Source organism: Phodopus roborovskii, unplaced genomic scaffold, assembly GCF_943737965.1.
Source record: "Phodopus roborovskii unplaced genomic scaffold, PHOROB, whole genome shotgun sequence".
NCBI lineage: Eukaryota > Metazoa > Chordata > Mammalia > Rodentia > Cricetidae > Phodopus > Phodopus roborovskii.
The window spans coordinates 5,094,132-5,109,634 of NW_026126436.1; the positions used below are offsets into that span (position 1 = coordinate 5,094,132).

The window sequence follows — 15,503 nt, forward strand, 5'->3', positions numbered from 1 at the left end:
TCTCTGGTGGGAAATTGATATTTGTAATTTTATGCTTATTTAATGTGTAGGAGCATTTTGTCTACAAGTATCTGTGCAGCATGTGTGTGCAGTACCCATAGAGGCCAGGGTGCCAGATTCCATGGGAATGGAGTTACAGGTCTAGTTCAAGGGGATGATTGTGAGCCACCATATGGGTGCTGGGAACCAAACCCTGGTCCTCTCTAAGAGCAGCAATCATTAAACCAGCTCTCCAACCCTGAAATTTGACTTTTCATAACAACTCTTAAAAAATAAACAACAAAACCCTCATTGGGTTGGGGTGTAACTCAGTGGTTTCCAGCCCTTTAAATGTAGGAAGACAGGCAGAGCGGCTGGCTGTTGCTAGTTAGAGGAGTGATCAGTGATTATGTAAAAGACAGTAATGCCTTATCAATGGGCATGCAGAAGTCTAAAATTCACATGAAATTACTTCTACCATCAGGACCTATATTAGATATTTTCTAAGCATTCTCGAACTTACAAACAAAGGATGCACTATGGGGCTGGGTGTGGTAGTGCAAATCTTTCGTCCCAGCTCTTGGGAGGCTGAGGCAGGTGATTTCTCTGAACCAGAGGCAAGCCTGGTCTACATAGCAGGCTATTCAAGGCTATACAGTGAGACCCTGCCTAAAAAAAAAAAAAATAAAAATAAAGCATTACATATATAACTCCATAGAAGTTGTTTCTGCATTTGCAGATCTTCAAATAACTCCTCTTTGGTCTTTTCATCCCATTAATTACACCAGCACAGTTTTCTTTCCTAGGTAATTTTAACCTCCCTCTGGCTGGCATAAAGTAACATCACACTCCACTGAGTTAAGAGGGTGGCATCTGGGCTACTCCCTCATTCCAGTCACTGACTCAATTTCATACACTAGCTTCATGGTACAGAAAACAAGGCTTTGCCTCTGCAAGGTTAAGAACTACTAGCTAGTATGAAGAGAGGTTGTTTCTAATGAACAGAACTGCATTTTTGTCGTTGTTGTTTGTGGTTTTTTTGGGACAAAGTTGCTGTGTAACAGAACAGGCTGGCCTTGAACTCACAAAGGTCTGCCTGCCTCTGCCTCCTGAGTTATCAGTGGTGTGATGTGTGTCATCTGCTCCACTGTGAGGAGCAGATGTGCCTTAAACACACAGAACCTTCAGGACTAGCCTAAATGACTTACAATCGTCAATGCCTTCTCCTCCTTTCCCACAGTCTCTGTTAAATAACCGAATTCCAGTAACAATCATGGTGAGCTCCTTGAGCTGGCGTTCTTTGTCCTTTTTACTAAGAGTCAGAAACGTTCCCAGCTCCGCCTGAGGAAAAACACTCTGCAGAGCAGCTGCAATAGATCCAGAGAAAAACAGGAGAGTGGGTCAATGGTGTCAGAACTTAGATGTAAAGGGATGTGCCCTTCTAGTGTTACCTATACAGTTTATGACACCTGTTAAGGAATACATAGCAAGTTACCAAATACCAGGGCCAGGCAACTGAAAACAATGTTATTGCCTCATGTCTCTGTCCTCATTAACTAATCAACTGGAGGGGGGGATCTTTCTAATTAAAACGCTCTGAGTAGAAAAATCTAATAATGGAAAAATGTAATGGGAAGGTTGGATAGCTTACCTAGTCCTGCATTATATCTTGTTTTTGTTTTTGTGGAGGGAGGGAGCCCCATGTATCCGGCAGGCTTTGAACTCCTGATTCTCCTGTGTCCCACCTCTCAGGTGTTGGGGATTATAGACACTCACTAGCCCTAGCTCCATCATCATTATAAAGTATAAACTAGATGAGCATTTCCTGAGAATACAAGGTTTCCCCTTTCAAGATCCTAATTAGATGACAGACTCCATGCCTTCCTCCCATATGGTCCATTCTCCTCCAGCTCTCAATCACCCCATGAGCCCAGTGCCCTTAACAATGCTACTAATGTTCCACTAGTTGGTGGAATAGGTCACTGGGTTTGCACCATCTCTAGAAAAATGAAAAAGAATACTATTTCACTGGCTAGAAAAGAGTGTTGCATCTGTGAGCTGCCTGACATGGATGCTGGGAATTGAACTCAGGTCCTCTGGAAGATCAGCAAACATTCTTAAACACTGAATCATCTCTCCAGTCTATAAGGTTGTTGTTGTTTTTCTAAGTTGCTTTTGTTGTTGTTTTTTGTTTTTCAAGACAGGGTTTCTCTGTGTAGCCCTAGCTGTCCTGGAACTCACTCTGTAGACCAGGCTGGTCTTGAACTCACAGAGATCCACCTGCCTCTGCCTCCCATGTGCTCGGATTAAAGGCATGCAGCAAAACTGCCCAGCCTAAGTTGCTTTTTTAAATTACTATTTTTTTTTTTTGTTTTTGTTAGCACAGAAAATAATGGGTTTCACTCTGACATTTTCAGGTTGCATGGTGGTACTTTGGTCATATTTATATCCCCATGCCCCTCCTCTCCACTCCTCCTGCTCCCCTCAGACACTTTCCTTTCTGAATTCGTGTCATACATAGATTCCAAATAAGAGAGAAAACATGAAATATTTTGTCCTCCTGTTGCTTTCCCTTTTCTCCCCTCTGATTCTTTCTTCTCTCCTTACAGTTCCCCTTCTACTTTCACATATACAGGCACACATGCACACACATCTTCTGCCCACACACAGGCACAAACACAGATGCACATAAATACATATGGGCTCACTTACGGAAGGGAAATCGTTCCTGTTACTTCTCTGTTACCTGTTGCTTCTCTGACGATCTTGATGTCCGTGGGGGATCCAAGCCCAGACCGCAGTAACACATAACTGACGATCTTTCTGTAGAGACTTTCCAGTTCTTCTCTAGTGCATGCTCTGTTGTCTGTAATTTCTCTGCTAACGCTGCTTAATCTGGACTCCAAGACCCGATGATGTTCCTCAAGAAAGTCCTCTAAAATTAGCAAATAGCAGGATTTCACATCTTTAGTACTTAGACTTCTCAGATAAGGTCTAGGGAAAGCTAGTTAGTGTGTGGCAATTTTATGAAAACAAAAGCTGCTGCCACCCTACCTTCAGTGCTAGAACTGGGCCCCACTGAGCTAAATCCCTAAACCCTGACTTCTTAAGGTGGAATGATAAAATAAAAGAGTGGCCAGCAAGAAGCCTAAATACAGAAATCTAGTAGGAAACATTATTACAACAATTTCAATGGAGTATTCTGTCAAAACATACAATGTAAACACACATAAATATGTAAACGTAGGTAGTACAATATTAAACATGTAGTCTATATATTCTTCTCCAATCATACTTATTTTAGTTCTAGGTAAATTTCCTCGGAATAATATTACTGATAAATCGATATTGCATTTTCTCATGGTTTTTTTTTTCAGGGTTTCTTTTTTATAACAATATTTTTCATTTAAATTTGAAACAAGCTTGTCTTACATATCAACCCCAGTTCCCTCTCCATCCTCTCCTCCCCTGCTCCCCCAAGCCCCTTCCCATCCCCTTTCTTCTCCCCAAAGAGGGTGAGGCCTTACATGGGATCTGTCTTAGGGTTTCTCTTTCTCTATAAATACTATGACCAAAAGCAGCATGGGAAGGAAAGGGTTTATTCAGTGTACACTTCCACATCACAGTCCATCACTGAGGGAAGGCAGGGCAGGAACCTGGAGGCAGGAGCTGAAGCAGAGGCCATAGTGGATTGCTGCTTACTGGCTTGCTCCCAGGGGTTTGCTCAGCCTGCTTGTTCAGTCCAGGCATGGTACTACCCACAATAGCCTGAACACTCCCACATCCATCATTAATCAAGAAAACACCCAGATTTGCCTACAGGTCAACATGATGCAGGCATTTTTCTCAGTTGAGGTTCCCTCCCTCTCTCCAGTGATCCTTGATTATGCTAAAGCTGACAAAAACAAACAAACAAAAAAAACTTGCCAGCAAATGCATAAAGAATTTATCCTTTCCTTTTTCTACCTGTGTCATGCTGTGGCTGGAGGCTATGTTTACTGCTGTAACAATTCGTGTAACTTAGTAAGCTCTCCCAATCACAATTCAACAATGCAACATTCATCTCTACAATATCACCACCAAAGCAACTGAGAACTTTTACAAACTTAAAAAAACAAGAATTAAGTTTCTCTAATTTCAGTTATGTTTTTCTTTGAAATTCCATTGTTATTAAGCAAAAATGTAAGAGATATTATTTTATATATTAGCATATCTGAATGCCTACTGCACAGAAAGAAAAAAATAAAATCACAAAATGGCTAATGATTGCATTATAAAAATAGTTTCTTTTCCTTTCTCTCCTTCCCCATTTCCAACATATCTTTGATATATACCTTAAACATAAATATAAGATGAATAGTGAATATAATTAAATATGTTCTGAAGTTAAGTTTCCCACAATATACTTTGTTTTGGAGTTGTTACATAATTTAAATATTATAAAATAATAAATCAAGAATAAGAAAATCTAAAAATTAAGAACTTTAACTTCAATGGTTTAGTTTCTGTTATATATTAATGCCATAAAGGCTAAAAATGATAAACTTGGAAACATAAATTTATGAGCATACAGTTTTAAACTGACTTTTAGCATTCATAAAGGAAACTGGCATTTTTCTCATTTGGATTTCCAACACTATTATATTCTTAAATATGGTAAACTATTTCTCAGAGGTCATACATTAAAGGGTTGGTATCCAGTCTACTTTATTATTAGGAGACCGTGGGACCTTGAAGGAGTCCAGTGGGAAGTGTCTGGGTCACTGAAGGTTTGCCCTTTGGGGACCCCCCTGTCTCATCCTCTCTTTTGTATGAGGTAAGTGACTTATCTCAGACTCCTGTTTCTGCCAGGATGTGCCTCCATGGCCCAAAAGCAACAGGGCCAACATAGTATGTGGTGATATCTTGCTTGTACAAATAAAGCCTGTCTGAGGGTCAGAGAATGGAGCTTGCCACCAGCTAACCATAGCTGGAGGTCTGTACAGTCAGACAGGAAGGAGATGGCTGAGCAGAGAGAGGATGCAAGCAGGAAGAAACAGGAACACACTCTCGTGTCCACTGAGACACTAACGAGGAAAAGTTGGCTGTGCCTTGCTCCTCCTTCTCTCTGACCTCTCAGTATTTTCCTCCATATCTGACTCCAAGCTTTTAATATTTAGACCAATTAAGAACTCCATTTACAAAAGCATGTACTAAAACTGCTAAAACTGGGTCCAAACAAACTTTTTCTTTGTGTAAACTGATTGTCTCAGGAATTTTATTAATAATAATGAAGATTACCTAACAGATAAAAGATGGAAAATATCAAGAGATTGATAAAAGTTAATTTCTTAAACAATTAAATCTATTGTCAACCAAATTAACCCTTCTTATCTAAAATGCAATGTTTTAAAAACTCTTAAAATGTGATCTGCTTTTTTTATTTTGACTTTTACAAAGGATTATATTTAAGAGATTGCATGAGTCTCAGAAGAGACTTTGAACTTTGGACTTTTAACCATGCTGTTACTATTATAGGCTGTTGGAACTTTTGAAGTTGTACTACATGCATTTTGCATTATGACATGGCTTCAAGCCTATGGGAGACAGGACATGGAATGTGATAATTTGAGTGAAAATGGCCCCCATAAGCTCAGAGGCAGTGGCACTATTAGGAGGTGTGGCCTTGTTGGAGGAAGTGCATTATTGAGGGTGTGCTTTAAGGTTTCAGAAGCTCAAGCTAAGCCCAACATCTCTGATTCTTTCAGTCTGCTGCTGTCTCTCATTTTGTTGCCTGCCAAACCAGATGTAGAGGTCTCTGCTCCTTCTCCAGTCTACTTGCCTGGTGCCATGCTTCCCATCATTCTGATAATGAACTAAACCTCTGAACTGTAAACTAGCCCCAAAATAAATGTTTTCCTTTATAAGAAAAAAAAAAGTATGAAAATAGGTATGTATGTTACCTCGACTTGTGTAATTCATATCAAAGTAGACCTGCATCTTAATGGTATCCAGGGATGGATTTTTACTGTCCAAGAGTCGAGCCACACAAAGCTAGAAGAGAACATCACATGAATACTTCTACTATATTTTCTAAAACACTCAAGTGGTTTGTTTGCATTTTGAATTTTGAGTTTGGTCTCATCTCCCTCCCCATTGCTCCAATAACCACACCTGGTTTTATGCAATGAAAGCCTGGGTGTCCAACACAGGGCTTTATGCATGCCACATAAGCAGTCTACCAACTGAGGTATACTTTTCTAAGTTATTTTGAAAAGGAGAAGAAAATGGGCAGATCATGATGGTGTATTCCTGCAATGCTAGCATCTCACCACTCAGGAACAGCAGCAGGAAGATCTACACAAGTATCAGGCCAGCCAGAACTACAAAAGGAAAGTCTCTTAGGGAGAGAGACAGAGAGACAAAGAGGGGTGAGGGGAGGGGGAGAGTAGAGGAACAATAAAGAATAAAACATCACAGCAGTGGTCCTGATGTTTAAGCAACAACCTCTTTTATAGTAATTTTTCTTTCCTTGAGGACATCGGGGTTTACAATTTACTCAATCAACATAGTAAGTTCTTTCCCAGGTCTAACTGAAGGCAAGAAACCTGATGTATTGGGGAGTTTAAGCTGTTGAAATGTGAGTGTATATTCCATGAAGCTTTTACTCTATTTTAGAACTGATTACCACTCTACTGATGGTGGAGATCACACTTTATAAAACACTGCTTCAGTTACCCTGAGCTCCTCACAAAATCTCTAAATTTTCTCTGCTCCCCTCCCACCACCCCCATAAATGAGGTATGTCCTTCTGCCTCTCTAGACTTGGTGTTGGAAGGCACACAGCAGCATCACCACCCTCAACCCATCTCCCAACCCACCAGTCCTGCTATCCTAGGGATATGCAGGGAAAGGACAAGATGAAGCAGTCTGTCTGCACACCTCGATCCTGATGTGGGGGAGTGATCCCACAGGGGACTTTACAAATCAAAAGGTGCCTTTATCCAATGGCTTTTAACAGGAAACAATTATTGTTGTTAAGATTACTATATACTGTGAGAAATCATACATATACTGTATTAAAAGTACACTACACTTGAGCTTTCCCACTCAGCTGAGAAGGGGAGAAAAAACTCAGACCTCTTCCTAGATCCTTTCCTGAACTTCCTCTGTAACTTCCTGTAGATTCTCACTGACTACCACAGTCGTTTCCTTTCTCCTAAGAACAGCATTTCTATCACACTAAAGTCAACAAGGCCAGCTTTAGGCATCTGGATTCTCTGTGGCATCATTCTGATCAGACCCCAGCTCCAAGCTCCAGGTTTCCAAATCTCTTCCCTCACCCTTACCTCATCTGCAGACAGACTTACTACCTCTCCCTCAGGTAGTGAGAGAAGGTGGGGGCTAGTGAAATGTTCCCCTGCCATTTCTGTGAGTCAATAAAACGTCCATATACAGGTTTAGGGAAGTTTACTTCTCCTTTGTGTGAAGAAAGGAAATAAATACATGAAGTCCAGGACAGAAAGCAATGTTGAATTTTTGGGGGGAAATACAAAGGGAGCAACTAAATTAGAGTCTGAACATTACAGATGTCTAAAATCCTCACCCTTTGTTCTAAAAATCTGTTTTCAGGAAGACTTACTTGCTTAGTAAGATAAGTTTTGCTTTGATTTTAACAGACTTACATGGAATCCAATATATGAATCTTCATGGAGAACCACTTGACTCCATAGTACAGGTATATTAGAGGTCACTTGTTGAAAGTCTCAGTGGGAGATAAAGAGCAGGATCTCACCAGAGCACTGAACAGATGTCAGCCCTGACACCTTGCTCCCATCTTCCTACTAACACAGAACCACAGGTTTGCATTATGTGTCCTGGGGCCACTTCTGTGTCATTTGACCAGTAAATATAACCACATGGTAAGGGTTCAGAGAAACTCTTATTTTGGGGATAGAAAGCGACAACAAATCTGACTTTAAGCCCTTTGTCTTTCCCCTTCTTCCATCAGGAGGTATGACAATTACTCTGCAACATGGAGGGAAATCAAAGGTAAGAGCCACGGAAGCCAGAAAGAACGACCTACGTACCTCCAGACTTGCTTCTATTAGAAAGTAATCCCTCACTTATTGATACCACCACTTTGGGTTTCTTTATAACACTGCTGAAGACAATGATGGACAACACAAATATTGCATTTAAAACTGAAAGTAAATAATCCCAAGTACGAGGACTGTCAATCACCTTGACAAGCTTCTGCACATCACTCTTGATGAGGGTCCTATCCATGTTAAAGCCATTGCTTGGATCCAGGACGACAGCTTTCACCTAGAAACAGAGCATGCTAAGTAATTTTATTTCTTATAATGAAATTAATTCATTTCCATTTTAGACAACTGCCTTGATGTCCAGCTAGTTTTCTTATAACCCCACTCACTAGTGCTTTCCTTACAGTCTGGAGATAGAAAACAATAAACATCAGACTTGAATGTGAGCTAGAAAATCACATACCAAAGAGACTGAAAGCAATGGTTACAGTTTTAGAGCAGGAAACTATGGGATATCATATGTTTTCATTGTGTGTTGTTACCCAAACCAAGAACACAGAAATTGAAGCAGGGAATAACTTTTACAGTATATATTTGAACAAAAACATATGTTAGAATGTTACAGGAGAATATTATCAAGGTTTCTAAGCTTCCTGGGATCTCCCAAATAAGTCACTGTCAATCTACAACATACTTTATAGATTTGGAAAAATACTTTTCACAAATTCATCTGATATCAATATCATCTAAATGATATTTCAACTAAAGCATTTAGGAAAGCTTCCAAGAATTAAAAAAAAAAACCATTGGTATCACATTTTAAATTTTTTTGATAAACAGAAATTTGCAAAATTAATCAGTCTTACCATAAAAGCAACCACTGTTTCAGAAGCAATCTCTCCATGGGCTGCACATTCTTGTCCTATTTCTCGTATAATATTCTTTATAACACTTTCTGCTTGAGTGGGAGGCATTGTGGCTAAATAAAGCAATAATTTTTTTTTTAGTAATTTCGCTTACGTATTTTCCACTTTAGATTCCATTAATAGATCTGGAATAACATAATGTCTACTGAATTATTACTGTACCCTCATTTTTTCCATTTTAAATGACTTTATTAACAACAGAGAGTGACTGGGAATTCCCCCTTATTTAAATGATGCCACCATACAAAATATATATCGTGAAATATAAAAGAAATTAGCCAGGTAGGATGGTACATGCTTTTAATCCCAGTAATTGGAAGATAGATAAAGGCAGATCGCTATGAGTTTAACTCTAGCCTAGTCTACATAGTGAGCCAGGGCTACATAGTGAGACCCTGCTTCAGAAACAAAATACAAAACAGGAAAAAAAATTAAAAGCTTAAAAAATTAAAAGAATTTGAGAGGGAAAAAAAAACCCAACCCCCTATCTGTGTAGGTGGTAAGAATACAGCTTGTAAAAGAAAATACTTATCAGTGCACTCTCTAGAGACCTTTCACAACTATAGTGTAATTTCACAACTATAAGAAGATTCTTTTTCTCAAATTAATCCATCCTTGGGATTATCCACGCTAACAAAAACCTCTAACTAAAAACATAACAAGCAAACAATAAAAACTTGAGAGTTATGAACCTCGAAAAAAGAACTGGCCATAATTTCATCTATTATAAACTAGGAAAAAGGGTGGTAATTTTAAGTCAGGGCTCCTGACTGTCCTCTAACGAGTAACACTGGAGCGCTCCGAGGGGTGGGTAAAGTAGCCTTAGTCGGTTTGTGTGGGGAACCAGACAGCCTGGAGTCCATCAGTGTCCAATCGCATCTACCAGAGAGACAAGCATCTCTTTGGAAGCCAGTTTGCTCATCCGGAAAAAAAAAGGGGTTGTTGTTTTCACCTTCTCCCGCGTGTAGAAAAGTTCGCGGCTTGGACAAGTACTCTAGCAACGTGCCAGAGAGCTTATCTGAGGCACTGCCTTTGGACCACACAACCATGTTGAGCCCACCCACTCCTTCCTGCGCGCTTGCACAGAGCTGGAGGCCGACCACCCATCCCTATCTGTTACCAACCACCAGCACCAGCTTCTCAGCTGTCTGATGTCCGTCTCTTCTCCGGGTATACACTCCGTTTAAGGGCCCGGAGTTCCCAGGGCGCTGGCCTCGGCCCTAACGCCAGCCGGCCGCTGATCTCCCTGGCCAGCCTCTTGAGCTCTGGCAGGGGACGCGTAACCGTGGAGACCGAACACGACGCCAGAAGCCGGGGGCGGGGCCTGGCAGTGGGGTGGAGCCAGAGGGCGGAGCGAGTGAAGAACCCGGCCCAACGCTGGGGTGGAGCCTTGAGTAGAAGGGTGTCAGTTTCCCTCTCAGATTCCCAATAGATCAAGACCAAGTGAAAATGATGTTTTCACTGCACCTCAGTATTAAGACAATGAAACACGAGTTCTGAAACAAATGTTGTATGTACAGATGTACTTACTGTTCTTGTTAATTTACGAACGTGGAAGCGTGGAAAATGCATCAGCTGAAAAGAACGAGAGGACCCAGGGTTCTTAGGGTTATCAATGTTTATAGTCCCCCCCCCAAAGGAATACTTTCAATTTTCTTGCTCAAAGGAAGTCTATATGCTGGTGTTCCAAAATGCCAAAAGAAAACTTTTCATTCGGGATGTGTTTTCAAATCAGATGTGGCGATGCAGGTCCGTAGTTACAGATACTGGGATGCTGAGATAGAAAAATGCAGTTTTAAGACACCCTACAGTGTATAGTGAGACTTTGCTCCTACCATCCATAAGATGCAAGTATGGAAAGTTCTGTGTTTGGAATTGGGGATAATCATTTTTTGTTTGTGTGTTTGAGAGAAGGTCTCACTATGTAGTCTTGGATGGTCTGGAGCTGGACCCTAGTGAATTCCTCTTTAACCAACAGGATCTTGCTGTTTTGCAGGATGGTCTCCGTTTTACCATCCTCTGCCTCAGCCTCTCAAATGCTGAGATGAAGGTGTGCACCATCATGACTAATGTGGCAAACCCCAGAGCAAAGTTAGCATCTTAACGGCCATCTTTCCTACTGCTCTCTGCAAAGTTAACATCTTAACGGCCATCTGTCCTACTACTCTCTTAGATACTAACATACTGGTAATTTTCCATTCCCCTATGACTGTTTTCTGTTAAGCATATAACTCAGGCTGACCCTGAAAGAGTCCCAGCTGCAGACTTATCGTATAGCAGCTTATCTTATAGCAGAACACCTGTATCCTGCTTGGAAGGACATTCTGCCTCCCTCACATCCTCCCTTTGGCCCATTTCCTCATTGCTCCACTACTTAAACCCTGTGCTTATATTCAATAAACGAGACTTGAATACTGTCTTGTCTCTGTCTCTAGAGTCTCTTGTCCCCTCATTCTCACTCCCTCCCTCAGGGTCCCCATCGACTGACCCCATGGGACAGGGCAAAATAGCCAGAATTTTATTTGTGTGTGTGTGTGTGTGTGTGTGTGTGTGTGTGTGTGTGTGGTGGGCACGTGGCTGGTACATGTCCAATGTCTGCATGTGGAGGTCTAAGAGTGACACTGGGTTTCTTCCTTTCTTGCTGTCCACTTTATATACTAAACCAAGTGCTCCTGCTTTCAGTTAGTTTGGTACCTAGTTTGCTGCAGGATTGTTCTCTACTTCCTATGGGATGTGATGATAGACAAGCCACCACACCCACCTGCCTTTTTTTGTGGGCTCTGGAGATCCTTAAGATTGTGGAACAAATGCATTTTGCTGCTGCTGCTGGTGGTGGTCATGGTGGTGATGGTGGTAGCTTGTGCTTTCTTTCTAGCTTGCTTGCTTTTGTTTTTCTCTCTTCTTCCTTTCTTCAATGATAGGGATCAAATCAAGGATCCCACAGATGATAAGTAAGTGCAGTATCACAAAACTGTATCATTATCCCTAAGTTTATATTTCCCTGAGACAGAAATACCTAGCTGAGCCCAGCTGTTGTCAGCCAACCTCCAGCCAAGCTGAACATATGTGATGAGTGTTAGTTTAAGATGCTGAGCTTGGGTATGGCTTAGTAAAGTCTTACAGTAGTAGTTTACTTGGAAAATGTAGATAATTGAAGAATGTACTCTTCAAGTAAGCTAGGCATACTGGCCCACAGCTGTGATCCCAGCACCCGGGAACTGAGAGTCAGGGTTCAATGACAACCTGGTAAAATTTCACCACAAATAAGCATCTACTACTGTTGTGAAAAGTAAATGTGATGATGCTCATGTAGCACTTGGTACAGTATCTATAAATAAAATATGGACTTGGATGCAATTATCACCACTGTTACATGACTGGCTGGACTTCTAGTCTGCATGGAACTAATTTTTCCTTGTTCTAATATGGCATCAGTTTAAAAATAAACATGAAGAAATTGAATATATTAAGATAATGGTAAAAAGAATCTTGTCAGCTGAGTGGTGGTGGTGCATGCCTTTGATCCCAGTGCTTGGGAGGAAGAGGCAGGAAGATTGCTGTGAGTTCGAGACCAGCCTGGTCTACAAGAACTAGTTCCATGACTACACAGAGGCTGTAAAGCTACACAGAGAAACTGTGTTTCAAAAAAATAAAACAAACAAACAAACACCAAAACCCAAAAAACAAACAAAAAAAGAATCTTGTCAGAAAAAATGAGAAGGAATTGTATATGTCTTGGAAAAAATGAAAGCAATAGAACTATTCTTTTTGTTTCAGAAGACGAAGTAAGAAATCTACAGACAGTGGTGGATTTAGCTTAAATAGGACTGACAAATTTTAAGTAGATGCTATTCCTTTGGAATTTTTTATCCCTAGCTAAAGGACAGAGGAAGATGGGTCTGCCAGAGTATCCTAGAAGCAAGCCAGAGAAAGCAGGAGGGAGCAGTGATGCTTGACTATGCTTGGGTTACATCACAAAGTAGAACAAGGAACTTCAGAAAGAAACAGACAAAGGCCTCTTAGAGAGTGTGGTTCTGTTTGGTTTGGGGAACACCACCAGCAGACTATGGAAACCTGTGATGCTTAGAAAATCGGCACCATGCTTTGGGTAATAGACATTTTAAAGAGCAGATAAAGAGCAGGGTATAACAACAGCATCACAGAAGAAACAGTGAGTAAAGCTCTCTTTTTGGCTGGATGTTCAGGGTTCTACATTTGACAGGGCAGTCACAAGATGCTGTTTCATAGAGACCCTTGCTTGGTCTGGAAAGACAACTCAGCAGCTAAAAGAACTTCATGCTCAAGCGTGAGGACCTGAGTTTGGATCCTAGCACCCAAGTGATAAGCCAATGGGACTGTAATCCTGGCACTAAGGGATGTGGAGACAGGAAGATAATTGAGGCTTCCTGGGTGCAAGTTAGTCAGAGACCCTCTCTTAAAGGAACAAGGTAGAGAACAATAATTCTCCATGCCTACCCTCACACAGATGAACACACATGCACACATGCACGCACATACTTGGCAGGGACTCAAACACACTTTAGCACCCCAAGAGACTATATGAGTTACAGTCCTAGCAGTTGCACTGCCCCACAGATGTGTATAACATCCCCAGGATGCAGGTAGACTGTGGGGAACTGTGCAGTGTTCGGTTCACAGGCAGATTCCTCTACAGGGGATGTCTTCACAGCACTGTCTTATTCTTGACTCAGGATGGATCACCCAGGGGTGGGGCAAATACTTAAACAGACTCCTCAGGGACTGCCCAGAGGTATGCCTGGCATCTGACACTCCAGACTGCACCTGACTGCCTCTGTAATCTCTTCTTTCATAGGATCATCCAGGAGGGTGACCAGCATCTGTAACATGTCATTGCAAAGGAATGCCCAGGGGTGAGACAGACATCTGGGAGCCAGGGAAGGAATTGAATAGGCAAACCCCTAGAGTAGACAGTATCTTCCAGCAGCAATCCAGTTTTTCAAAGGCTTGAGGGAAAAGCCATGTTTTTCCCACTCCTTGCTGATCAGCACATCTACTCTATTGCTGCTGTTGCTGCTGCTCCTGGCAACAGAATCCAGCTTGTGTAACTTTCCAACATGAGTAGAGGCCAGCAGCTCTCCAGGACTTCTCCAGCCCTTCAGCACCAGATTGAAACTTCTGAGACATGTGGACTCATGGAACTACAAAGTTCTTAACCTCTCTGCTGTGTACATGGCCATTGTTGGTCCCTTTGTAATACCTGTCAGTTCTGTTCCCCTAGAGTACCCTGAAATCTTTGGTAGTGGTTACATGGGTGCTCACTTTATAACTGTTTGTTCTATGTACATGTGCAATACACTTACTTTTTGTATATGTCAATGTTATAGATTCAATGTTATGGAATGTCTCTACACTTAATTATGCCTTCTGACTACCAGCCATTAAAATAGAATCATATTTTAGCAAAAATAGCTAAAAGTTTAAAAATGTATTGTGCTTTTTACAATGTTTCTGCACTGTTCTCCATTATTAGCTCTCTGCTGCAGAGTAATTGGCCTTATTTGTTTTTAACAGAGCCATGACAATGGCCTAGTAATAAACACCATGTACCAAGTCTGAAACTGTGAGCATCACAGAGAGCCTGTGGGCTGTCTCTTTTCCAGTTTAATGTTTCTTCTTAAAAAGAAGCTGGATAATGGAGGTGGACATATGTCTTCGGGGAAACAGTGACAAAGGAATTCTAAAATAAGCAAGACTAAGCAAGCTACCTTTATTCTAGTTTCTCCAAGAATGTGCATAAGCTATTTCTGGTCAGCAGGATCTCGGGATCATTTTTAAATCCTCTTCCTTACCAAGATTCCACTGTAGAGATTGCTTACATGGGCACTATTATAAAAAGGTAGGAAAAAAACATAGCTGAATTTTCTGCCATGAAAATAGCATAGTTTTAAAAATATACTTTAGTGTGGTTTTCAACTGCCCTTATGGGTGAGATGAACAATAAATTATAGTACTTCATTTCCTGCCTCTCTGTTGCAGCAATAACCAGTAGGACAAGAGACCTTAGGAGCTGGTTTTCATACCTAAATCAAGGAGAGGAATTGCCACCTACAAGCCTATTAGCTCCTCCTATTTCAAGAGTTACACGAGAAATTAAAAAGAAAACAAAACGAAAAAGAAGAAACCCCATGAATTATGATGGTATATCAGATTCATAAACTGAGTAGTTCCAATAACGTGGCTATGACAGGAAAACTTGTGCTGTTACAGCACCAGATGCAGTAGTTCTTAGCTGTAGATAGAGGACAACTTCATGAGGTCCCTTTGTTAAGTGAAAGCTACAGGCAGTCAAAAGCCCTAGAGAGACAAGCCCTTGGTAGGTCATCTGCTCCAAAATGGTCAGCCCTAAGCATATGTTCATATGAGCAACACGAAATAGGCTGTGTGTGTGTGTGTGTGTGTGTGTGTGTGTGTGTGTGCAAAACAATAATTATATAAGAAGGAGTTGGAGGGGAGAGAGGAAGGGGTAGAAATGATGTAAATACAGTATTTGTATATAAATTTTAGGGGTGGTGGTGGTGCATGCCTTTGA

The 15,503-nt window shown here is 41.1% G+C and overlaps 1 protein-coding gene across 3 annotated transcripts in view; it reads right to left on the reverse strand.

Moving 5' to 3' along the window:
- Positions 1-10,156, reverse strand: part of Cfap206 (cilia and flagella associated protein 206) — a 38,620-nt gene extending 28,464 nt beyond the window's left edge. For 2 of the 3 annotated variants that reach the window (XM_051187509.1, XM_051187512.1), the window contains exons 1-6: positions 10,057-10,156; positions 8,873-8,985; positions 8,203-8,286; positions 5,922-6,012; positions 2,726-2,914; positions 1,188-1,346 (exon numbers count right to left, since the gene is read on the reverse strand). In XM_051187509.1, coding sequence (XP_051043466.1) covers positions 1,188-1,346; positions 2,726-2,914; positions 5,922-6,012; positions 8,203-8,286; positions 8,873-8,980 — 631 coding nt within the window. In that variant the 5' untranslated portion in view covers positions 8,981-8,985; positions 10,057-10,156. The remainder of the gene's footprint in view (positions 1-1,187; positions 1,347-2,725; positions 2,915-5,921; positions 6,013-8,202; positions 8,287-8,872; positions 8,986-10,056) is intronic. The other variant, XM_051187511.1, reaches the window with a different exon arrangement.
- Between the last annotated feature and the right edge of the window lie 5,347 nt (positions 10,157-15,503).